The sequence below is a fragment of the Parus major genome, chromosome 18 (assembly GCF_001522545.3).
Source record: "Parus major isolate Abel chromosome 18, Parus_major1.1, whole genome shotgun sequence".
In the NCBI taxonomy this organism is placed as follows: Eukaryota; Metazoa; Chordata; class Aves; order Passeriformes; family Paridae; genus Parus; species Parus major.
This window is the reverse complement of record NC_031786.1, coordinates 7,228,932-7,253,908: the sequence shown is the minus strand read 5'-3', so window position 1 is coordinate 7,253,908 and position 24,977 is coordinate 7,228,932. Positions and strand designations below refer to the sequence as shown.

The following is a 24,977-nucleotide window of genomic DNA, read 5'->3' as shown; positions in this document are numbered from 1 at the left end:
CCCAGCCCATCTCATCCCATCCCATCCCAGCCACCCTCCGGGCCCCCCGGTGTCGCTGGAGGCACCGGGATGCTCCGGACACCTGAAGCTCCAGGGGCGGCACCGTGCCCGGACAGGAGCCCCCTCTGCTCCCCGCTGGCCTGGGGGGCCACTCCCAGCACCCACTGCCCTCTCCTTGGGGAACAAACCACCAAAAAAAACTACATTCCCACTGAATATCCCCATCTCTCGCCAAACACCATGAGATCACCCAAGGACTTTGCTGCTGGGGGCATTCCCAGCTCAAATAGGTGGGAATTTTACTGCTGTTTATTGCAAATCCTTTTTATTAATTGGGAAATGTATTTTCTTTAAGGGAACACTTTGGAAAAGTGCCCTGCAGGAACTGTTGTTTTGAGGCTGATGCTCCAAAAAGACCCTGAAATAAAATAATCATCGGGCTCTGCCACATTGCTATGGTTTATATTTATATAGCAGAGTAATTTGGTTTGAGGATACTTTTCTAAGGAATAGTGTTGGTTTTCGTTTACTTTCTTTTGAAATTTAAGTAAATAACCACAAATGTGTTCACTTATTTTCATTGTTTTCTTGGTAGAGGAATGGCTGGACTGAAAGCCCAGCAGTGCACAAGCAGATAAATTGATTTATTTTGAACTTAGGAAAGCCCATGCCCCATCTGTCTGCCAAGAGCTGTGCACCACTTGGGGCTCTGCAGCCAGAAAATTATGATTATACTCAGGATTTAATATATTTTCATATATTTTATATCTACCTACATAAAATGTAGTCCCTGGCCTGCATCTGCCAGGGCACTGGGTGACATCTGCACCAGGTCGAGAGGTGAAGAGAGGGTTCAAAATGCAGGAAGCAGATCCTGGAAATGGTACTGTCAGTTTTGGGAACGTGATTTAAAACGAATCCTCATGGTGGTGGCTGAGCAGGCTGTCAGTGAGACAGTGGCTGCTCCCCACTCCAGGAAAACCTCCCTGTGCCGGGATCAGGGGCTGGCAGAGGGTTTGGGGTGATGAGAAAAAGGGATTCCTGCGGGTTTGGGGTGTCTGTGCCTACAGGTACCGGGGTGCCTGTGGGGAGAAGGGGTTCCAGCAGACACGTGGGGGCTGCTGGCGATGCACAGGGGAATCGCCTGCCCTGGCAGTGCAGCCTCGCTCTCCACCAAACCCCCATCTCCCCTGGGATATTGAACCCCCCTGGCCTCCCCAGCCAAGAGGGGCTGCTGGAGCTCTGCCTCCCTCCCCAGCCCAGCTGCTGGATGCAGCACGGGCTGCAGGAGTGGAAGCTCTCCGGGGGTGAGCGCAGGTAAACACGGCGCTGAGAGCTGCAGCCTCTGCTCAGCCAGCCGCGGATCCGCCCAGCCCCGCGCACCGCCAGCCCCGGCAGAAGGAGCACTGGGAATGCTGGATAAATAGCAGTAGGCGAGGAAGATCGCTTCTCAAAGGTCAGCGCTTCCTCCGCGCTGCTGTGAACTCGCCCACTCGGATCCCTCCTCCCCTCCAGGGCAGCATCCTCATCATCCTCTGCCCAGCCCCGGTCCCAGCAGCTCCCGCTGACCGACCCCCGGAGCCGGGGGCAGAAACAGGTCCCCACCGAGCCAAGCTATTCCCAGCTTTGTCATCTGACCGGGCAGTCGCTAGAAGGACAATTCCCAAGGTTGGACTATCCTAGGTTATTTCACAGAGTCACAGAATTTGCTGAGTTGAGGGAGTAGGCAGCTCCCAGCCTCCTGCCCTTTCCTGCTCCACTAAATCACTCCGGAGTCCTCCCAAGTGTTTATTCTTTGAGAAAGCAATAAAAGAGGAGGAAACCCCAGAAGACAAACTCCCACCAGCCTGCCTTTGATTACATTTGATATTGTTTTATTTCTTAATGCTTTCCCACTGCAGGCTGGCTGAGGAGGGAGGGAGGGCCAGAGGGCAGGAGGAGACAGTGCTTGAAAGGGGTAAATACGCAATTTTTCCCATTGATATCTGTGGCTTAGGGTGGCTCAGTCAGGATCTGATTGTAGCAGCGGCTCTGAGGACGGGTGTCGGGGTCCCCCAGTTGTCCAGGCTGTGAATTTGGGGTGAGCAGGAGCATCCCCGTCTCTGCTGGGGTGCCGAGCATGGCACGGGTGGGCAGCGGGGGCTGGTCCCGTGCCCCAGCCCTCGATGGCTGAGGCAGAGGAGCAGCAGGGACAGGCAGGTGAGAATGACACCACAAGCTCCCTCTGTCACACAGCCGGGTGGCGCCGCTGCCACCAGCTCCGTGATGCCGGTGGGAAGACCTTGGAGGAGATTTTCCGTGCGCTCCGCCCTCCCAGAACCAGACACGAGTTCCCAGTTTTCCCGACGGGAAAAAACCTCTCCCGTCTTTTCATGAAGCACCAAGAGCCGCAGGGCTGTCCCCAGGGCTCCTCGTGTCACCAGGAGCTGGGCAGGGGTGACAGCTGTGACACCCGGCGTGGCACCAGCAGAGCCGGTGGGAAGGGAGAGAGAGGGAAGGGAGCGCTGGGCGATGGCAGAGGCTGAGCATCCCCTGCTGCTGCTGCTGCTGCTGCTGCTGCTGCTGGAACAGCTTCCACCCCGCTCGGAGCGCGGCCACGGCCTGGCCTCTGCCGTTCGCACCGGGAACAGCAGCGCGGAGCATCCAGCGGCGGGGCCGGGGATGGCACTGCCCCCAAACGGGCTCTGCTGCCTTCCAGAGGGCCCGGGGGATGGTGGCAGCAGGGACTCGCATTTTGTAACCCTGAGGGAGGTGAGACAGCGTGGGGGACACGGAGGGTGAGGGATGGGGCGAGGTGTGTCCCCTCCATGTCCCCCGAGACCAGGGGATGAAGAGATGTGAGGGACAGGTGTCCCAAGGGGCTGTGGGGACACAAACCAAACCCATCTGCCTTCGTGTGGGAGCAACTCAAGACAACCAGAGGGGTCTCACATCCATACAGGGGCTCAGAAAAAGCCAATAACGGGGAAAAGAATCCTGGAGAACCTGGATATTTAAGGAAGAAGTTGGAAAGATAAAAAACCTTGGACAGCAGCCTTGGGATGGGAGTGTGGAGTTTTTACAACACAAAAACTCTAAGGATGTGGAAACTGGGATCTTTTGTTCCAATCATCCTTGTGGCACTTCCTCTGAAAAGTCCCTGGAGCTGATGCCAAGCTCCTGGAGCTCCTCTGCAGGTGGGGGCCCACACAAAACACCATTCCCCAGTTCCATCCAGTTCCAGCACATCCCATAATAGTGGTCCTTTCCACTTGTGTCCCCCAGCTAGGGCTGGAGGTTTCTGGTGAGGGGGAAGATCAAACCCACAGCATGTAGAGCTCCTTTTCCACAGGGAGCAGGAGCCTCTCGGCTCCACCAGCTCTCCCAAAACACGACAATGGGGTTGATGGCACATGTCACAGCCTCACTGCACCTGGGTTTGTTCAGCAGCATCCTTGGGAAGAAAAACTAGCTGCCATGCCTTCTTACAGCATACCTGAATAGCAGCAGAATCATAGAGTGGTTTGGCTTGGAAGGGACCACAAATCTCATCTGCTGCTAGAGGGTATAAGGCCAAGAAAAGCAGAGCCCGGTTTGCCCCTGAAAATCTTTTAAATCCCCTGAAACCTTCCCTACTGTGGTTTCTACAGATGCCTGGTGCTGCTCAGATCTCCTGCAATGCTCCTCCACACCCAGGGACAGAACCTGCCCCAGCAGCCGCCTCCTCCCAGCCCTGGGTGGGCAGTGAGCAGCAGGACCTTGCTGGCTCTGGGCTGCTGGGAGCAGATCCCACCCTGGAGGGTTTCATGGCATAAGAAGGAGGAATGTCTCTTGCTGAGATATCCCAGCCCTGGGCCCAGCAAATCACTCTGGGGGCTTCCAGCACCCTGCATGGGATGGTCTCCCAGCACTGGGATACACAGTGCTGTGTCCCCTCCCTGCTTTCCTTGGAATACAGAGCAGCCAGAACACTTCTGGCCAGGCTGTGGAGCAGTTTGGTCCACAAAGGGAAGTGCTCTGCAGAGCGTCTCCCCAGCAGTGATGCAACACCCTCTCATTGCTGCCTTGGGGTTTTTCAGTCATTTCTTTTGCTTCCTTATTGCCCAATGCTCAGCAGGGTTGGCACAGGTAGCAGTCACCCTCCTCCCTTCCCTTCTGTGGGCTTTGCCATCCCACCTGGCAAAGACACATGGAAGGACACATCCCACAGGACACAAGTGTGGAGCAGGATGCAGGCAGGGCCACGGCACCAATGGGTTTTGTCAGCTGTTGTTTATCCCACCCAAAGGTATTTCTGTCCCTTCCCAAACACAGGGAGCAGATCTGGCACCTTGGCACAGGTCCCTGCTTGCCACCTGTGCCTCACCCTTTGCTCACCCCTGAGTCACGGGCAGGAACAGCCCGGCACTGCCCGCGTCGGGGTGTCTGTGGCCAGACACCCACCCTGGCACCTGCCGGGCTCTCCCTTCTCCACCCACTTCAAACCACAGCTTCAAAGGAGCCGGCAGGAACCAAAAGCTTCCTCCACCCTCCTTTCTACCAGGAGCCAGGAGCAGATCTGCTGAGCATGAAGCCGTGGAAGGCGGAGGGTTGATGAGAGCACCGGGGATCAGTGAATCCAGACTGCACCACCCAAAGTCAGGTTTAGCACTGTGGGTGTGCAGGTGAAAAAAAAATGTAAGGGGAAATTGTAGTTTCAGGTAGCAAGGCATAAAATTCCTGGTCCTGCCTGGTCCCAGCTGTAAATTCAGCTGGTGCTCGCCTGGAAGCTGTAGCCAGTTGTGCATCAAGAATTTATTTTGTGGCAAAATCCAGGGCATATTGTCCTGTATAGACCCCTCAGCAATATTGCCCCATCTGCAAAGGTCTCTCCTCAGCCCCCACATCCTGCGAGCACTGAGTCTCCCCCTCAGGGATGGAGGGGAGCTGAATGTGAGGCTGTTGTGGAGGAACAACCCAGTGCTGATGGTGAAGGAGCAGGTGCAGCTCCCGAGGGGCTGAGCTCTGCCAGCCCCGGGATGAGTCAGGCTGTGAAAGCCGACAGGACCAGCCGCACTGCCCCAGCCCGGCCATGCATCACCACATCCACCCGGGCAGTACCTGGGCCTGCAGAGCCCTCGGGGCTGTGCCAGCCTGCACCGGGCCTGCCACGCTGCCTGGCACCCCAGAGTGCCCACTGCTTGGATGTGGGGTCAGCGAGCCATAGAGTCCTGATGGTGGCCACTTCTGCTCGTGATTGGTCCTAATAATGACCAGCCCTAATATAGAGCAGTTCTTATAGTGACCTGTCCTAATGGTGACCAGTCCTAATAGTGACTGGTCCTAATGGTGCCTAGTTCTTATAGTGGCTGGTCCCAATAAAGCCCAGTCCTGAGCAAATAGTGACCAGTTCTTATACTGAACAGTCCTAATTGGGACCGTTCCTAGTAATGACCATTCCTAATGGTTACTAGTTCTAATAGTAACAGGTCCTAATAGCCGCCAGTTCTAATAGTGACCGGTCCTTACGGTGACTGGTCCTAATAGTGCCTGGTCCTAATGGTGTCCAGTCCTAATAGTGACCGTTCTTATAGTGGCTGGTCCCAATAGCTCCCGGTCCTGCCTGGGTGCCGGCTCGCAGCTCCCGGTGCCGCGGGGCGGAGAGCCGGGCCGGCCGCGGGGGCTCATCCCCCCCGGGAGATTCCCCATGGATGGAGCCGGTGTCGGACGAGCGGACCCCGGGAGGAGACCCCGGGAGGAGAGCCCGGGAGGAGACCCCGGGAGGAGAGCCCGCCCCGGGACACGCCCCGGGACACGCCCCGGCCCCGCCCCGCCCCCAGCCCCGCCCGGCCCAGGTGGAGGCGGCGGCGGCTGCCGCGGGACCGGCACCGGGAGTGGCAGCGGGGGCAGGACCGGCACCGGGCCGAGGTGAGCGGGGCCGAGCAGGGGAGCAGAGCAGAGCGGGGCGGGGGGTCCCGGTGCCTCCGCGCCGCTCCGTGACCGCCCGGTTTGTTGCTGCTTTGTGAGCGCCGCGTCCCGCCAGCTTCCTCCTCCGCCCCGCGCCTCCCGCCCGGCCCGGCCCGGCTCGGCTCGGTCCGGTCCCGCGGGGCTGCCTCTGCCCACCCCGGACCCTTCGCGGATCCCTCTGCCCGGGGCCGTGCCCTGCCCGGCGCCGCCAGGGCGGGCACCCGGACGGATGGCGGGGGCCGGGCTCTTCCTCCTCCTCCTCCTCCTCCTCTCCATCACAGGGGGAAGTGGGTGCGTGTCCCGGCGGGGTGAACCGGCCGGAGGGAAAACCCTGCCCGGCCGAGGCAGGGAGGAAAGCTCTAACCTACTTTCTGGCGCCGGTGGCCCGATAACCAGGCGGGCGGGTGTTTTTTGTTTGTGTTTGCTGATTTTCCCCCTCCCCAGGTGAGCGGGGCTCCCTTCAGGAGCGGCAGCAGGCGAGGGCAGCTGGGCAGCGGCGGGTCCGGGTCCCTGCCCGGAGCATCCTCCTGCCCTCCCGCCCGCCAGGGCTTTGTTGTTGTAGCTGGTTTGAGGTGAGGGCTCTGGGACGCTCACACGTGCTGCCTGGAGTGGCGAGTGCTGCCACCAGCCCTTCGCAGGCGAACAAAACCCTTACAGAGCAGGGCTCGGGTCATCCTCCGTCCGTGTGTACCCTACGCCGGGAGCAGAGGGATGTTGTGTGTGGATATTTTAGTCAGATTTTTTGCTGTTGGTCCTCCAGGTTTGGGACGGAGGGGTGATGCTGAGCTCTACCCCATCCTGCCCTGCCTTGCTGCCAGGCCAGCAGGACTGGGCAGACACTGTCCTTCCACGTTCCCTGCAGCCAGGTTGTGGTGCCCACGGTGATCTGAGACCCTGCAGTTCTCACTTAGCCCCCCAGACCCACGTTCTGCAGGGGAAAGGGGCCCTGAGAGGCTGCATTGTCACCACTGGGTCCCTGTGGCAAAGAGGAAGTGTCTGCCTTCTTCCCCAGCCTGGCGTCATCCTTCTCGCCACGAGGAGCCAGGACATTCTCCTGCTTGCACGTTCCCAGTCCCTGGATGGCTGCTTCTGGGGATTTCCAGGGTGAACTCATCACACTGCTGCTGTCCTGGGCACACAGCCTCCCAACCCAGCCGGGGAACTGGGCAGTGCAGCCCACCACAGTGCCATGGCTATCCTGAGCGAGGGAATGCTTCCCACTCAGCTCACTCCATTGTGCCCTCTGAAGCAGCATCCTTTGGCTCCTACCTTTTTCCCAAGTGGGGAATAACCAGCTTGGAATTGCCCTACCTCCAAAATGATCTGGAGGGTTCAAGTGCAGCTAAGCCTTCGAGAAACCAGAGCTGCCTCTGCCTGTGCTGCCCTGCTCAGCCCTGGCTTCACATGTGGCTCCCTGGGCTCCCAGCTGCTGCGCTCTGCCCTTCCCAGCTCCTTTGCAGTTAAAGGGGTGATCAGGATTTTGTTCATGTGGAGGTGGCTCCTACCAGCCCTGCTCCGGTTTGCTGAGAAGCAGGTGACCACCACCTACCACTTCCCCATCATGGGGGCTCTCTGGCACCGCTGCAGCTGCGCTGGGACACCTGGAGCTGCTGCAAGCCCCGGAGTGAGAAAGGGCAAACCACAGAGTGGGGCTTGACACCACAGCACAGAGCCCTGATGTGAATTCTGCGAGATGGGGCCGAGCCCGGTGCTGGCTGTGAGATGCACGTGTGGGTGCTCGCTGTGAGAGCGGCGCTGCAGGAACAATAGATGCCTGTGGATGCTGGGAGAGCAGCTCGGAGCTGGGGATGCAGAGCACGGGGGCGTGAGTCCGGTGGGGAAGGGACTGCCTGGGTCCCCTCGGGGGGAATGCACTCACTGGGATGCACTGGGGAATGTTTGGGCTGGGATGAAGGACGAGCACGTGGCTGTGCTGGGTCCGTGTTTTGTTCTTGGATGCGGCTCCTGTTTAGCTCTTACAGTGAAGCTGAGGGATTCCCCAAATACATCCTTAAGGAATGTTGTTCTTAAGCTGAAAACAGCCCTTGGGACAAGCCAGGAATCAGAACAGAGCTCATTACCAAAGAAAGCAGGAGACAGGTGATGGAGAACCAGCTGGTGGGGGAGTTGCAGAGCTGCCCAGACCAACATGGGGCTTGTGAGCCATTTCCACATTTCCCATGGGCATTGGGAGTCCTGCAGGGACCTGACCCGGAGGAACAAGTGCAGGCTTGGTGCTGTCAGGGGCTCAGCACTGAAGGAGTCAATTAGTGAAAGCTGAAAATTAATTACTTAAATCTATATGAGCCCACAAGTGATGGGATCATGAACTCTCCTCCTCTTGAGGAGCTTTTTACCTAATGACTTTTGCTTTCCGCTGTCCTGCCGGTGAGATGTCTGATAACACGGCGAGCTCTCAGTGGGGGTGGGTGCAATCCCTTTTAATTAGGGATCCAGGAGCTGTGGTCCTTTGGGAGCGTGCAGTGCTTTGAGTTATGGTCATTTCCTGGTGTCTGAGTCGGCCTGGAGAGCTCTGTGTGTGCTGGTAGGTATGGAGGAAACCCTTAGCATTGGTACCCCTTTTTTCCACTTAATCCCTGTTATTTAGAAAAAAAAAAAAAACCACAACAAAAAGGCGGCTGTTTGCTGGTTGCCTTCTTAATGAGGCAATAATTTAAGGTGGAGAATGGAGCCAGGGAGGAGCCCAGACCAACCCTGCCTCTGCTCGCCCACCACACAGGACCCCTGTGTCAGTGTCCCCCTCGTCCTTGGGGACAAGCACTGTGGGGTGCCGGTCACATTAGCTGACACAGGACAGGGGTGACCCCAAAATAACTGCTCTGGGAGGGCAGGGGAGCAAATATTTACAGGGTTTGCATGTGAGGGTTTCCTCCTCCACCCTCGTCCTCCAGGAACTTAAAACTGGGAGAGTTGTGTGGGCTTCGATAGAGAAGGAACCAGCTCCCTGCCTGTGGGGCAGCAGCGGGGTGAGGAGGCAGGGAGTGCCTCAGTTTCCCCACTTATGAAATGCCACAAAGGTGTCAGAAAGCGTGGAGGTGTCCAGTGGAACCGCAGCTTGTCACCTTGGGGACAGCTTGTGCAGCCCCAAGAGCAGGGCTGATGCTGTGGCTGTGCCTTGGGGAGTGCAGGTATAAACAAACCCACTCAATGCTGTGTGCCAGAGGCTGGGACAGGAGGGAGCAGGACAATGCCCAGGGATGCTCCCTGGCCTTTTCCCAAGCTGTTGACACTGGATGGGAGGAAGAAACCCAGCAGTGTGGAGGGCACATGGTCATGGCTGCATGTCCAGCCCTGTGAGGAGCCATTCAGGGTGACTCAGTGGATGCTCCTGCCTTACAGCCATCCCACAGGACCATCCCTCCCATCTGCAGACGCCTTTTCCAGCTGCTGCAGCTCCCAGGGCAGTGGAGCTCTCCTTCGAGGTTTGTGGTTTATTGATTCCTTGCTTAAAAGTAAAATTTCCTGATGTAATTCTTCTGGTCTGACAGACCCACTTGGGGCAGAAGAAGTGTGGTTGGTGTTCTCCAAGATGCCCAGTGTGCCTGTGCCCCCTCCCATGGGGCTGGATTCACTCCTCATGTGTCATGCTGCACACTGGGGGTCTGATGTAGATATTCCTGTAATTTTCCAGCCTGCAGGAACGCCAGGGAGGGTTGGGAGTGACATCCTGTTCTGTGTGAGCCCAAAGGCTGCACTCTGTGTCCGTGGGGAGATGGGGGCAATCCCCTGCCCTCGGTGCTGGAGTGTCCTGGCCAGCCTCAGCTCCCCCATGGGATGGGCAGGGACATGTCACCAGGGCTGTGCTGCTGTCATACAGCTTTCCCAAGGGTGATCCCATAACCAGTCACTCCTTGTACCTGGTGACTTAACCCAGTCCAAGCTCTCCTGGGCAGGACATGGAGGTGGCTCCATAAAAAGCAGCATCTGCAGCCCCTGGCTGAGCTGCCTGGCTTCCCTGTGGGTGCAGCATCCCAGGGGTGGGATAACAGGCAGGAGGAGGATGAAGATGGTTGAGGAGACCCCATCTCCAGCTCTTGGCAGCTGAGAGGCTGCAAAGTGCCTGCCTGGCACAGGTCCATGGAGATGCTGTGGTGGGAAGAGCATCACATTCCATAGGCAGCAGTGAGTGTAGGATTCCCTGTGCCGGGTTTGCTCCGTCTGGATGGGGATGAGCTGTTCCCAGTCGGGCTTTCCTCTGCAGGGTGCAGGTCTGGGCGCTTCAGGCCTCCTGCAATCGGGAGGGGAAGGAAGGAAGGCGAGGAGTGGCCCACCCACGCTCAGCTGCTGCTGGTCAGGAGGAGGGAGGAGCAGCTTCCCCCAGTTGTCCTGGGAGCACCGAGACTTCATGGGGTGTCTGGGGGACAGCCTCCAGCCCCCTGCCAGCAGAGGTGTCACCATCCACAGCCCAAAGGGACACCACAAGCTCCTTTTCCCCTCTCCTCAGGCCCTGGAATGGGAAAGGAGGTGGCTGCTGGTGTCCACCCAGGGCTCCCCCTTGCACAGGGGTTGTCAGGGTGAGCAGCACTTGGTTCAAGCCTTGGAATGTCTGTGTTGAGATAAGGAGTCTGTTCCCAGAGATAGGCAGCTGCAGCCAAGGGGGCTGGTCCTGCTGCCAGCCCAGGGCTCGTCTCCTCCCTGGGATGAGCCAAATTCCTGCACAGGGCTGAGCATCACCTCCCACTGCTGCATCCCACACAGCATGGGGATGGTCAGAGCTCAGGGCAAGGGAACCCTCTGTAAATATGGGGCATTTCTGCCAGCCCTGTGCTGCTCTGGGTGCCTCAGTGTGCTCTGAAACGGGCAGCAGGGGACTGGGGAAGCCTGCAAGCCCAGCCAGAGCCCTGGCACCAAGAGCTGCTGGAAGAATGAGTGTTCAGCAGAAGAACCAGAGGGAGGAGTGTCCCTTCCAGCCCCACTGACCTTTCATACAAAGAATTTTGCTTCGGGGAGGGAAGTGGGAGTGAACTCAGTAATGACCTGCAGCATGGGATGGCAGGCACATGGCCTGCAGGCAGGCTGTCCCCTTCCCTTGGGGAAATACCAACCTGGGACCCCTCAGCCCCTTCCAGAAGGTGCAGCCAGGGCTCAAACACTTGCACCATCAGGTCTGTGCCCTCTGTGTTTAAGCCAAGCTAATAAGGAATTGGAATAGATTTGAGTAAGTAATCAGTTCTTAGGTAAAACCGAGTTAAATCAGTCCTGGTAGGCTGGGGAAAAACGAAAATGAGCTTTCCTTGTGTGTGCTGTGGCCCTGCCTGTGAACCCTCTGCACATTCACCCGCGGAGCTGCTACGCTTCCCTCGCTCCCGGAGGAGACTTTGGCCCTTTGCTCTCCCCGAAGCCATTGGGGTGTCTCAAAGTCTCAGCCTGCATGTCCCTCCCTTGGTGTGAGCTGCAGCCTGAGGAGGGGAGCAGCGTGCTGAGGGTCCCCTCCAGCAGCAGCCACCAGGCCGGTGTGCCTTGGCAGGAAGCAGGGTGGGTTTGCTCGCTGCTGCCTGCTTGGGGATGTTGTGCTCTGGGGGTGCACAGACCCCAGGGAAGGGAGGAGATGTGGGGTGGGTGGCCAGTGGCACAGAGGGACCCTGGCCCACACCCACCCCAGCAGGTTGGGAAGCCTTTGGGTGTCAGCTGTGCTGGGGTGGGTGGGGGTTGTTCTGCTGCTAAAAATTAACGAGAGTGGGAAATGGGATGAGGGAAATCCTCCACATGGCTTTTTCTACCTGCTCCCAGGCACTGCAGGCAGGTCTTTCCCTCTCCATGCCCAGGGATGGCATCAGCCAGGGCTGCGGGGAGCCCAGGGCTGCGGGGAGCCCAGGGCTGCGGGGAGCCCAGGGCTGTGGGGAGCCCAGGGCTGTGGGGAGCCCAGGGCTGTGTTCCTGGTCCCCAGCCCTGGATGTGGTGTGCAGTGGTGCGAGTGGCCCCGCTCCCCGTGTCCCTCCCCGGGGCAGGCCTCGCTTTATCAGCAGGTCCAGCACAGCTCCCCAGCTGCTTTCCTTCCTCCTGGGGCGTGCCGTGTTCCCAGCTCGCCTGCTGCCATTGCCCAATGCCCTTCCCAAGGGAGGAAAATGGGCGAGGATGTTTTACTGGTGGTGGTGTGGGTGAGGTGTGTGCTGGCTGCCTGCACGCCCTGGGGATCAGACAGGATCTCAGCACTCATCCATGCCCCATCTTCCTACCCCAGCATCACAGAGATGCAGATTTAAGCCCCTGTGGGTGTCTGTGCTGACCGTGTGGCTCAGTGATAAGGGAGAGGGCAGCTAACCATTCCCCCTGAGGCACAGAGGGCCTCTCAATAGTCAGAACGAAACCCTGCGTCTCACAGTTTTGCCATCCATTTCCTTTGTGACAGGGATGGGACACGTGGGGGGAAAAAATGGATTGTTTTTCTCTTTTTTTCTCCAGTAATACATTTTTATTTCTAGAGCTGTTTGTGTTTTGGCTCCGTTTCTCCATGCCTGAAACCTGAGACTGCAAAGTGGTAAAAAGCTTTTTGAAAGGGAGCAGAAGCAGAGAAGCTGCTGGGTCTCTGCTCGGGTGTGAGTCCACAGGAGCTTGATGCTCAGAGCAGTTGCACAAATTGAGTTTCCTATCCAGAGCTCTTAATAACTGGGAGCACCTTTTAACGCGGCTCCAGCCTTGAGAGAGGTCTTTAACGTGCTTGTGAATCATTGATGGGCGGCAGCAGCATCTCTGCCTGATGGGCTCCTGGGTGCCAGCAGAGGCTGCGGGGGTGTGTGGGGCTCTGTGGCACTGCTGGCCCCTTTCTCGCTGCCCTGTGGAGGTGAAGAGCTGGGGCCCATCGTGCTCAGGGTGATGGGTATGATGGGTGCTCATGGGGGTCCCACTCCCTGCCTGCCCCACAGCCTTGGGTGGCTCAGAGCTGCTTTCTCTGTTGTTCCAGTAATGTCTCTTCCCCCAGTGCCAACTCAGGGAGAGAGATCCCAATCCTTCCCCAAGCATCCATTAACCCACTGCATCCACCCCCATCTGTCTCTGCTGTCTTGTGCTATGGCTGATGATCCCTTTGTGTTGCTTGGACCATCAGTGACACTTTTTATGGATCACATAATTTTTTCCCATCACTTTCTTCCTTGGGTGTGCTTCCTCTGGTCAGTGCTTGTTGTGATTTGCTCTGGGGCTGGGAGCCAGCCCTGGTCACCTTCCTTTCTTCCTTGTGTTTTTTGGTTGAAGGCTCATCCCAGTTGCTCCCCAGTGGCCTCAGCACATCTGCCCTCCTGGGAACAGGTGGGGCCTTCACCCCCCTGCTGCTGTGGGAGCACAGGCTGTGTCCCCCACTGCTGGCTGTCAGGCTTTGGTGACCTTCAGCCAAAAGCTTTGGGAGGGGACATGGTGATAGTGGGGGATCTCAGCAGCAAGACCAGGCGATCCTCCCTCCATGCCATGCCTGTTTATCGCTCTCTGTGGGTCAATGGCAACAGCCCCAGTGCCCGGAGATCTTTTCCAGCCTGAAGTGGCAACGTGCTGCCCCCAGGACCCTTCTTCCAGCCCAAAACACAGCTCCTACCAAGCTCAGGACATGCCTGTGGCTGTCACCCCCTGCTGCTGTGACCTGCCCTTTCCCTGCAGCAGGGCATGTCCTCAGCCATCCCCCCATGTCAGCTCCGTGTGTCGCCTTTCACTTCCTTTTTCTGTCCCCAGGACAAAGCCACCATGTCCACCCTGAGTGTCCAAGGACTGGGCTGAGGCTCCCTGGGGATGTGCAGCTGAGCTGTGCCCTGTGATGGGGTGGCTGCCAGGGCTGCTGGGCAGGGAGCCACGCTCCTGCTGGCAGAGCCCTCCGTGCCAGGGCTGGGGGTGACAGGGACCCGGGAGAGCAGGGGATCTCGAGGGCCAGGCTTGTGGCTGTCTCTGGGTGGAGGCACCGTCTGGCCCTTTCCCACGCTGAGCACGCCAGCTCCAGGCACGTGGTGAGTGGGAAAACACCTTCCAGCACCTGCTGCTGGGGATTTCTCCGCCTAGCACGGGATAAGGCTCCTGGTGGCTCAGGATCTGTGCTCAGGGGGTGGCTGCTGCCTCCAGCCTGTGTGGCAATGGAACCTTGAGCTCTTGGGGCCGTTGCCCTCCTCCCCCTCCCGCTCAATGCCAAATGTGCCGATGCACAGAGCCGTGACAGGCGCTCCGGCCGCGTGACCGTGACTGGACAGCAGGTGCCTGCTGGGCTGTGCCAGCTCCCCTGGGACTGAGGCACCTCGGGGGAGCCCAGTCCAGCCCTCCACCCCTGCATGGGCAGCTGCTGGGAAGTGAGACCAGGATTTTAAACACGCTGCAAAGCTGCTTTGCTGGGAAGCACAGAGATCTGGGGCTGTGGAGCAGTTGGGGAAGGGATTTTGGGATAGGGGTATAAGAGCTGGCTCCAATTTCTGTGCTTCATGCTGTGCTGGTTCTCACCACTCAGAGCCATTCCCCAGAGCTGCAGAAGGATGAGGGGGGCACAGGGATTGCTCTGAACCCAGCGTGTTCCCATTCCCAGCTGCCATCTCAGGCTCGTTGCTGGCTGCCCTGAGAGGAAAACAAACAGAGTCTCCAGCTCACCAGTGGGACGGAAAGTTTTACTTGCTGGGGCTGGCACTCTCCCAGTTTAGCAGCTATGAAATACCCAGTGAGGCACTCATGTTCCAAGCTTGCTCTTCCTGGGTGTCTTGCTTCCCAAGAGCTTTGCCTGGCAGCAGCAGGGGAAAACTCCCTGCCGTGGGGCATTGCTGTAAATGGGGGCTTTTCCTCCTCCTGCTGCCCTGTGCCAGCAGCTGATTCCTGTCCCTGGTGACCAGCCACCTGCAGCCCTGTCCCCAAGGTCTAGGGAGCACTGAGCTCAGCTCTCCCTCTGCCAGGATGCTCCTGCAGCCCTTGCCCACTTTCCCACGTGTGGCTTTTAATCACAGCCTCTCCCCGCAGGAGGAATTGGGCCGTGTCCCTGGGCTCCCGTGCGTGAAGGACAGAGGCAGAGGAAGGCTGCTGTGGGTGTTTGCCATCACTGTGCAGGATCCCCGTCACTCTTATGAGGTGAGGAGACCCTCCTGGGGACCAGCACTGGCTGAACCCCCAGGGGAAATTTGGAAGTTGATTGCTCCCAGCTTTGGTGCTGGAGAGGGAGCCCAGCACCCATTTTAATGCAGGAGCAGAAGGCTATCACATGGCCCTGGTGCTGATGGAAGACAGCAATTCCAGCTAGTGCTGCCAGCTCCAGGCTTTCCCATCCCTGGGGAGCTGGTTCTGGACTCCTGCATCCCATGAAGCTGATTCCTTGGGCACCCCATGCTCCTGAAGCCAGGCTTTGCTTCTGGTGTGGTCTAAGGGGAGGATTGTGTTCAGGACTCCAAGTGCTAAAGGAGCTGCAAAAGTGTCCCTGTCCCTGACTCTTGCTTTGGGAATGGGCTGCCAATGGGAGCCTGTTGCAGAGGGGGCTGGTGGGATCTCAGTTACTCATCTGGTTGCTCAAGTGATGTTACCTAAGGAGAGCAGAGCTGTCAGAGTCTGGTCATTGGGATCTTGGGCAGGGAGAGAAACCAGGCCTGTGGATCAAGCTGGCATTTTGCAGCCAGTGGCACTGCAAACATGGCAGGTGACACCATTCTCATGGCCATGGCTGTTCTGGGGAAAAGAGATGCTTGTGAGACCTGTGTGAGTCCCCTGGGCACTGGCACATGGTCAAGGAGGATGGGAAGAAGTCAGAGAGAGCTGTGCCTCCCTTCTGATTGCCCTCATAGTCTCTAATAGGATCTGGGACTTGTTCTCTTGCACTCGGATGGAATTACTTTTCCTGCAAAGCCCTGCCTGGTAGAGCTGGCTTCAGGGACCCTTGGGAGGGGATTTCTCGAGGAATTAACCACGTCTTGGCTGTTAAGCTTCCCTCTCCTTGCACATGGTGCCAGGGAGGATTCAGTCTCCCAGCCTGATGTGTGCATGCATGTGACAGAGGGGAATGTCCTGCATCTCCCCTTCATGGGGCACCCCAACACATGGCAGGTCCATGTGGGAGCTGTGGGGATGTGGATCAGGTGTTTTCAGGCCTTGTGCATCCCCTCCCTTCCCACCCTGCCCAGGTAAGAGGAGCTCCTTGCAGACATCCCCTGCAATCTCCCCTTGGCTCCCTTGCCAGACTGGGAGGGCTGGTGTTCCCATGTGCTGCAGCTGTGGGCCACGGGTCTGGCCAGGGCTTGCTGGGGTCCCCCAGATTTCCGAGGCACATGGTCAGGCTCATCCTGGCGGGGTGTGAAAGCTGGGTGTCCCACAGGGATGTGGTGGGGATGCTCTGACCTGGGCACTGTTGCCATCCCTGCCCTACTGCCAGCAGGTGAAGGGGTGGTGTTGGTGACCCCCCCCAGGGGGAGGAGTGAGTGGTTGATATAAGCCTTCCTGTCCACCCAAACTCAGGGATGGAATGTGGGTTTTGGGGATGCAGCAGCTGGGCTCATGATGACAAGGTCTCACCAGCCACAGGGACACAGGGAGCTCAGTCTGGTGATGTCCCACCGGGGCGGCCACATCTCCTACTGGGACCCAGCCTTAACTCACACACAAGCTCCTGGGGGAATAGTTCTCCCCTGTGGCTGACTCCCTGCACTCTGCCAGCCTGCCAACCACCAGCAGCCCAAGATGTCAGCTGGGGACAAGAACGGGGGCAGCCGCTCCAGCAGCAGCCGCCTGCAGAGCAAGAAACCCCCCAACCTGTCCATTGTCATCCCCCCGCGGGAGGCAGAGGAGGACGGTGCCCACAAGGAGGTGAGTGGTGGTGCTGTGTCTGTCCCACGCTGGGCTCGGGGGGCTGCTGGGTGCCATCCTGTCCCTAATGCCCTGCTCTGCCTCCCAGCCCTCCAAGGTGCCCGTCTACCGCAAGAGCAAGAGCCTGCAGGAGCCTCGCCCGGAGCGCCGGCCTGGCTTCCGCCGGCAGACATCCCTGTCCCAGAGCATCCGCAAGTGAGGGCGGGGTGGGCGCCAGTCGTGGCTGGGTCACTCACAGGGAACCGTGTCAGGACATTTTGGGCACAGACAGAGGACTTGGGGTGGGGTTGGAGAGTTGTGCCTCAGAAGGGAGCACAAGAATCACTTTCTTCCGCTTCCCTTTGACCCATAGCTGAGTCAAAACTGCCCAGCTGCAGCCTGGGCTGAGACACCCCAACCCTGAGCGCCTGCCAGAGGGGACACCTGGGTGGGATGGTGGTACCTGGTGTGGGGGAGCGGCTGTGTGACAGGTGTGCCCACCGTGTGTGCAGGGGCACAGCGCAGTGGTTCGGCGTCAGCAGCGACTGGGAGGGGAAGCGGCAGCAGTGGCAGCGCAAGAGCCTGCAGCACTGCAGCATGAGGTACGGCAAGCTGAAGCCCGCCTATCGCGACATGGAGCTGCCCAGCCAGGAGGTGCCCTCCTTCCAGGCCACTGAGTCACCCAAGCCCGCCAAGATGCCCAAGGTAGAGCTCGGGGTGAGGGGTCCCGCTCCCAGCCTTGCTCTCCCAGCACTGACACCTCTTCCCTCCCCCAGATCGTGGACCCGCTGGCCAGGGGCCGTCCCTTCCGCCATCCCGATGAGACTGACCGTCCCCACACGCCCCACCACGTCCTGCCCCCGCTCACCCCCGGCGTTGTCTCCTTGGTGTCCTTCAACAGCATCCGCTCGGGCTACGGCCGCCTGCCGCGCAGGAAGAGGGAGTCTGTCGCCCACATGAGCTTCAAGGCGGCCGCAGCCCTTCTCCGAGTGAGTTTTGGGAGTGTGAGTGGGATCATCTTCCTAAGCTGGGTTTCAGTTCTGTCCTTCACCCATCATGTTTGTCTTTTGGCTGTTTGCTTTGCATGGAGACTGCTGTCCCTCCAGGGCAGGATTGAGGGGGGAGATTGGTTTGTTTAACCTGAGCTCTACTTCAAAGCAAAAGTTTTGGTAAAAATTGGACAATCTGAAAAAAACACCAATTTTCTTGAGGAAACCTCTCCAGCAATTTTATTGCTTCCAAGGAGCCCTGGGCAAACCTTGGGGATAGGTTTGTGGGTATGAGACCAGATGAATTCAGAGGTCACTTGTCAAGCTGACTAACGTGGCCATGGCCCAGTGCAGATTCTGAGAAGCTAAAGGCAGCATCTTCTGCCAGTTCCTCCCCACGAGAGTGGCTATGGTGGCTGATTGGGATTCAATCCCTGCCACTTGGCTTTGGACAGAGAAGATCTGATAAACCCTCAGTGCTGCAAAAACTGAGGGCTTCTGGTTGCTTACCTTCATTTGCTTGTGCTGCCAAAGGGACGCTCTGTCCTGGAGCCACTGGCTCCCAAGCGAAGGAGCAAGAGGAGCTTCCTGTACCCCAGCTTCATGGACGAGGACATGGTGGATGCTGCTGATACCCTGGACTCGTCGTTCTTCAGTAAGGCAAGTGACGTTCCATGCTGGCTGCTGGAGCTGGGGCATGTCCCAGTGCCCTGCACTGGGTGTGGAGCAGGGCTCTCACAAGGAGCCCTGTGCTGGCACTCCACCCAGTAGTGACAGAGGCATCGGTGGCTGCTGTGCCCCAGCCTTGGTGACTGGAAATGAAGTTGCCACGGGGGCACATTTCACACCCTGTGATGGGCCATCAGTGGGATGTCATTGGGGATCACCCACCCCCTTGACCAGTGCAATGCTCAGTCAGGGGGTTTCTGACCCATCACATGTATCCAAGGACATGTATCCACCCCCTTTCCAGATGGACATGCACGATGAGACGTACTCCATGCCCGATGACGTCTTTGAGTCACCTCCTCTATCCGCCACGTACTTACGCATGCACCAGGTGGGGGAGGATGCCAGGGTGTCCCCCGAGGTGGAGCAGCCCACCCCGTGAGTACCACCCCTCAGCAGGTGTTGTCCCCAGGGCTGCCCAGGTGCCCTGCTGCAGGCAGGACAATGTCCCCAGCCATCCCTGCCAGGGGCACCAGGCACTTCCATGATGATCCTGGGAGAAAGGAGCCAGGAGATGCTCAGAGACTCATCTCAGGGCATCCTCAGGGCTCTGGCCATGGGGTGTTTGTCAGCTGGTCCTTTTTGGCAGGTGTGATGTGTTTCTCCTCTCTCCACAGGCGGGAGGGTGTCCGGCTCGCCTCAGCGCCGGGCAGCGCGGGGCCGGCTCCGCGGCGGGGCAGGCGCATCGCCTCCAAAGTGAAGCACTTCGCCTTCGACCGCAAGAAACGCTACTACGGGCTGGGGGTGGTGGGCAAGTGGCTGAACAGGACGTACCGGCACAGCCTGAGCAGCATCGTGCAGTCCCAGCTGGAGATCACCGACAGCCACCGGTGAGGGACACGGAACACCCCGGCACAGATGTGTGTCCCCCTCAATGTTTGGGGAGCAGCATCTGGGGGACTGCGGTGTCCCTTTGCCCAGCCATCTTTGACCAACTCCAGTTTTGGGTCCTGTCCCCTCCAGGCCGTATTTCACATACTGGATCACCTTTGTCCACATTCTCATCACCCTGCTGGTCATCGGCACCTACGGCATCGCTCCCATTGGCTTCACCCAGCACGTGACGACAGAGTTAGTAAGTTTAAGAGCCATCTTTTGGGGAGACTGTAACCACCACGGAGTCTCTGCGAGGACTGGGAACACCTTGTGGCACTCCAGCATTTGAGAGGCTCTGTGAAAGAGCCAGGGCAAGGGAAGGAGCAGCACCGTGTTGCAGCAGAATATGTGGTGGGAGCAGAGCTGTTCCTCTCTCCTGCCTTGCTGGTGGGACCCAGCAGCCCTTCCCCTCGGATGTAGGAGCTGCTCAGCCCCTTTTGAGTGGAGGGAAACGGGCACACCCCCTCAGCACTCACCCCTTCAGTGGGAGCTGACCCTGGCCTCTCTTGGCAGGTGCTGAGGAACAAAGGTGTCTACGAGAGCGTCAAGTACATCCAGCAGGAAAACTTCTGGATCGGGCCCAGCTCGGTATGGACCCAGCCAGACCCTTGGCCCCTGGTCTCACACTCTGCTTCCCCTGCCCTGAGCTGAGGGGGTTCTCTGAGGTGCTCCTCTCCTCAGGGGGGCAGAATTTAACCTCCTCACTCCAGCCTGCTGCCCTGGGCCCCCATCCCACTGGGACATGTGGCATTGCAGTGGGATGGTCTTGCCTTCCCTCCACTGGGATGACAGAGACCATTTTCTACTGCCTGTGGAGACCTCTCCTGCCCCTGCTAAACTCTCCTTGGGGGTGGCTGGAGCAAGAGGAGGTGCACAGACAAAGCATCCCCTTTACTTTATCCCCAGATCGACCTGATCCACCTGGGAGCCAAGTTCTCCCCCTGCATCCGGAAGGACCGGCAGGTGGAGCGGCTCATCCAGCGCGAGCGGGACCGGGAGCGCGGCTCCGGCTGCTGCGTCCAGAACGACAACTCAGGCTGCATCCAGACCCTGCCCCAGGACTGCTCGGTGTGTGCCCCTGCCATGGGCACCTGGAAGGGCTGGGGATCCCTGGGGAAAAGCAGGGGAAACCATCTCAACCCTGCAGTGCACCAGGGCAGGATACACGTGGGGTCAGAGCCGTGCATTCCCTGCTGCATCCTCAGTCTCTCCATGCTTCCTGCAGGAGACACTGGCAACATTCATCAAGTGGCCGGGCAGCAATGCACCAGCCATGGGCTCGGGAGAGAAGCGAACCTCGGGGGCTGTGTGTCACCAGGACCCCAGGTAGAAGTAGCAGCTGCGTGGAGGTGGCCAGGTCACCTGGCTGTGTGTGGGACATGGCAGAAGGGGCTGCCTATCCAGCTTGGATGCCTTGAATCCTCTTGTCTGAGGATATGGAAGGCTTTTTCACACCATAGGAGAGTGATAAAGAAGAGGGAAGTGGGGAAACTGAGGTGGGGCCTGTCCTAAACACAGGCAGCAGCAGGTGATGCTGTTGTGCTTGTCCCTGTCCTGCTGGGATGGGAACATCTGTGGGCATCAGTGGGGTTGTCCAGCAGCTCAGAGTTCCCCTGCAGAAGGAGCTGCTGTGGGGTGTTGTGGGCAGGACCAAGGCAGGTCCCAGAGGAGTCTGTGCCTGAGGGGTTACTACTGATGTGGTGGGGGGACACAGCCGACTCACCTCCCTCCTCCTGCCAGGACATGTGAGGAGCCAGCATCCAACCCACCCCATGTGTGGCCAGACGACATCACCAAGTGGCCGGTAAGAGCCTGGTGCCACCATCAGCTGGTGGCTCCATGGTGGCAGTGGCAATGAGCCCAGCAGGGAGCTGCAGGGACAGTCTGGAGCCCTGGAACTCTGACCAGTGCTCCTTTCCCTCCTGCTTCTAGATCTGCACCTACGAGACCAAAACCAACCACACAGGCTTTGCCCACCTGGACTGCGAGATCAAGGGCAGGCCCTGCTGCATCGGCACCAAGGGCAGGTGGGTCATGGCAGAGGGGACACCTGGCTTGGCTCCCTGCTCTGCACCCCTGCCTCGTGTTGTGCTGTGCCTGGGGGCAGAGGGAGGTTACAGAGCCTTGAGGAGTGGGAAGCACAGTAGCAGCAGGCTGGGAGCAGCGGGGGATGCTCAGGGGTGTCCTGAGTGTGCCCTGCCCCCAGCGAGCCCCCTCCTGCCCCCTGCCAGCTGCGAGATCACTACCCGGGAGTACTGCGACTTCATGCATGGCTACTTCCATGAGGAGGCAACGCTCTGCTCACAGGTGAGCAGGTCCAGGGAGGCATGGCAGGGTGTGTGGGGTACAACCACAGCAGCCATGCTGATGCCAAAAGGCTTTGAAGTATCCTACCAGGAATGGGATGTTGTTGGGATGGGCGTGAGCAGGGGTGATGCAAGGTGCAGAGGCTTTCCCAGCTATTGGCTGGGCTCCTGCTGCTGTGCCCACCGTGGTGGTGTGGTGCCCCACACCATCCAGAATCCCCTCACAGCTTCACATGGCATCATTGGCAACCCATCCCTGTGACCCATCCTTTGCTCACCTGTGCCTTTGCAGGTGCACTGCCTGGACGAGGTCTGTGGGCTCCTGCCCTTCCTGAACCCAGAGGTCCCTGACCAGTTCTACCGCCTGTGGCTGTCCCTGTTCCTGCATGCCGGGTGAGCCAGAGCGCCCCATAGCCCAGGGATGGGGTGGGAGAGAAGAGGGAAGGGCACCCCCAGACTATGGTGACAGGTGCCTTCAGTGGGGGTGTTCTGTGAGCTGTCTCATGCCCTGGGGCACTGGGTGGGAGGGCTGGGCAGGGATCTCTAACCCAGGGCCTCTCCCCAGCATCATCCACTGCCTGGTGTCGGTGACGTTCCAGATGACAGTGCTGCGGGATCTGGAGAAGCTGGCAGGGTGGCATCGCATCTCCATCATCTTCATCCTCAGCGGCATTACGGGCAACCTGGCCAGTGCCATCTTCCTACCCTACAGGGCAGAGGTGAGGGTTTGGGGGCTCTGTCCCAAATCCTGTCAGCTCCCAGGGAACCAGAGGACACCCCTCTCCATCCCCGTCCTGGGCAGAGATTTGGGGAAGGGGCTGGAGCACAGATTCTCACCCCCTGGCAGGGTTTGCTGTGGGAGATGGGGAGGTGTCCCTGTCCCACGTGTGGTGTTGGCACATGCTGTGTGTGTCACATGTCACCACGTGTCCGTGAGCGTGCGGGGTCCCTGGGCAGGCAGATGGCTAATCTGCTGCCAGCCAAACCCTGTCAGGCTTTAAATGAGATCATGCCAAGGGCCCTAATCCCCCCACAGGTGTGCCAGGATGGGGTTATGCTCTGGGAGGGGGTGATGCTGTCTGGCTGCTGAGTCACAGAAAGTATCAGCTCTGCCAAAACAGCACCACCCTGCTTCCCTCCTCATCCCCCTGTGCCAGGGTCCCACCCCTGAGCCCCATGCAGGATCCTGCACAGGGATGCAGGAGCCAAATGCACTTTGCTAGGGGAGGAGAGGATCCCTGGGGGATGTGGGGTGTGTCTGGGGTGACACAGTGTCCAGCCCTGACTTCCCCCATCCCTGCAGGTGGGCCCTGCCGGGTCCCAGTTCGGCTTGCTGGCCTGCCTCTTCGTGGAGCTCTTCCAAAGCTGGCAAGTGCTGGAGAAACCCTGGAAAGCCTTCCTCAACCTCTTTGGCATCGTTCTCTTCCTCTTCATCTGCGGCCTCTTGCCCTGGATCGACAACATCGCTCACCTCTTCGGCTTCCTGAGCGGCCTCCTGCTGTCCTTCGCCTTCCTGCCCTACATCACCTTCGGCACGGTGGACAAGTACCGCAAGCGGGCCATGATCATCGTGTCCCTGCTGGTCTTTGTGGGGCTCTTTGGCTCGCTGGTGGTGTGGCTGTACGTGTACCCCATCAACTGGCGCTGGGTGGAGTACCTCACCTGCCTGCCCTTCACCAGCAAGTTCTGCGAGAAGTACGAGCTGGAGCAGGTCCTGCACTGACCCTGCCGGCAGGGACGGGGCTGGGACGGGAGATTGTTTTCTGTTGGATGGGTCCCTCCCTGCCTGTGGGAGATGGTGGTGGCTGCTCCAGGATGGGGCAGATCCTGGGCATGGCTCCATCCTCAGGGATGGTGGGTTTGGGGTACCCCTTGCTCAACGCTGGGGATGCAGGGCTGAGCCAGCCCTGCCCTGAACCCTTCTGGGGCTCCTTGCTGGAAAGCCATAACTGCTTTGGGGACTGATTCTGGCTGCTGCCTGTGTGGGGAAAGGGCTGAGGGAGATGGGATTTTGGTGTATCCGTGGCCAGGCTGGACTCCCAGTCCTTGGGTGAAGCTGCTGAAGTCTCCAGCCTGTGCCCCTGCCTGCCTTGGGCCCCGTCCCACCTCAGTGCTCTGCATCACTGCAGCTCATACTGTGAACAAAACCCCCTTTTTGCAGGGGCACTTTTTTTTATCCACAGCTCTTCAGGTCCAGGGTTTCTCCATTTTGGGCTCCCTGGAGTCTCTGTCGTGGCTCCCAAGATGTTCAGAGCTAAGCTTCAAATATATTTTTCAGTCCTGTTCTCTCTGAGGCCCCCAAGGAGGCTTGTGCCTTCCCACATGGCTCCTCATGGAGAGGCAGGACTTGGGACAGGGGGCTTCTCTTTCCCTTATTTCAGTGAAATTCTCTTTTGGGAAGGGGAGGAGTGGCAAGGACCACATTTGTAGTGCCATGGTGCGAGGCAGACATGGAGAAGAACCCCTTGGGGAGCTCGTGTGGCTGCTTCTGGAGCCCACAGACTTCTCAGGAAGCTGTTGGTGCTCCCACCTTCTGCCTTGAGTCCCTGCTGTTTCCCCTTTCCCTTTGTCAAAGCGTGGAGATGCTGGAAGCCCTCCCTTCCTCCAGTGGGCTGGTCAGATGGGGAAGTGCAGGATGGGGCAGTCACCTTCCCTCTTCCCTGCCCGAGGCTGCACATTCCCACCTGCCCTCAGCCCTGGGCTGCTCTCCCCAGCATCTCCTCCTTCCCACCAGCCATGGCACGAAGGCAGGTCCTTCCAGGGGTCTGGGTGACCCCTCTGGGCTGTCTGGACCCAGGCTGGTGCCAGGCTGTGTCTCCCCTGAGAGGTGTTGCGTTGGTGCTGGAGGCCTCAGTGCTTTTAAAGCAGGGGGGCAGGTGGGAGTCTTCCAGTTCAGATGTCCTGGGATGAATATTCAAGGGCTGAGGGCCTGGCTCCCTCTCTACAACCACTTCTGAGTGAGCCCAGGAGCATCTGCATCCGTCCCTGCATCCCTCCCTCCACCCTGGGCCAGTTTTTAGCCCCACTCTGTCCCCCCAGTTGCTGCTCCAGCCAAAGACAGACACTTCACCTCATTTTGTCTCTTTTTGATACTTTTTTAAAAAGCTGAGGGTTCCCCCCCCCCTAATAAATTTCTACCTGTATTTAATGAGATGCATGAGGCCTTTTCTCCCTTCTTGGGCGTGGGGACACAGCACTTTTGGGGCGTTCTGGTTGTTTTGGTGATGGCTGGTGTGGCAGGGAGGGAGGACGAGCTGGGGCTGGTGCCCTGATGGGCCACTCAAACCCCTCCCTGGGAGGAGACAGGGTTTGGAGGGTCTCAAGCAGAAGAAGCCAAACACTTGGATCCATGGAACCTCCTGATCCTGCTTGAGGGGAGAGCCACCTCTGCCTTTATCCCACCCTTCACTGA

General features: G+C 58.9%; 1 protein-coding gene across 1 annotated transcript; it reads left to right on the top strand.

Annotated features, from left to right (window-relative positions):
• Positions 1-5,799: 5,799 nt before the first annotated feature.
• Positions 5,800-24,718, top strand: RHBDF2 (rhomboid 5 homolog 2). Its single transcript, XM_015646107.1, has 19 exons — positions 5,800-5,886; positions 14,860-14,967; positions 16,537-16,686; positions 16,775-16,881; positions 17,178-17,370; positions 17,442-17,654; positions 18,189-18,314; positions 18,628-18,761; positions 19,001-19,213; positions 19,347-19,458; positions 19,773-19,847; positions 20,166-20,327; positions 20,485-20,585; positions 21,000-21,063; positions 21,192-21,286; positions 21,491-21,566; positions 21,858-21,958; positions 22,131-22,284; positions 22,869-24,718. Exons 3-19 carry the CDS (start codon positions 16,561-16,563, stop codon positions 23,286-23,288), a joined length of 2,472 nt encoding a protein of 823 aa, XP_015501593.1. The 5' UTR covers positions 5,800-5,886; positions 14,860-14,967; positions 16,537-16,560; the 3' UTR covers positions 23,289-24,718.
• The last annotated feature ends 259 nt before the right edge of the window (positions 24,719-24,977 follow it).

Excerpts from the sequence above, each read along its gene's own strand:
- RHBDF2 (XM_015646107.1), top strand. The coding sequence starts at position 16,561 with ATGTCAGCTGGGGACAAGAACGGGGGCAGCCGCTCCAGCAGCAGCCGC. Across the intron at positions 16,687-16,774 it reads AGGACGGTGCCCACAAGGAG|CCCTCCAAGGTGCCCGTCTA; the intron begins GTGAGTGGTGGT and ends TCTGCCTCCCAG. Across the intron at positions 21,287-21,490 it reads TGCATCGGCACCAAGGGCAG|CTGCGAGATCACTACCCGGG; the intron begins GTGGGTCATGGC and ends GCCCCCTGCCAG.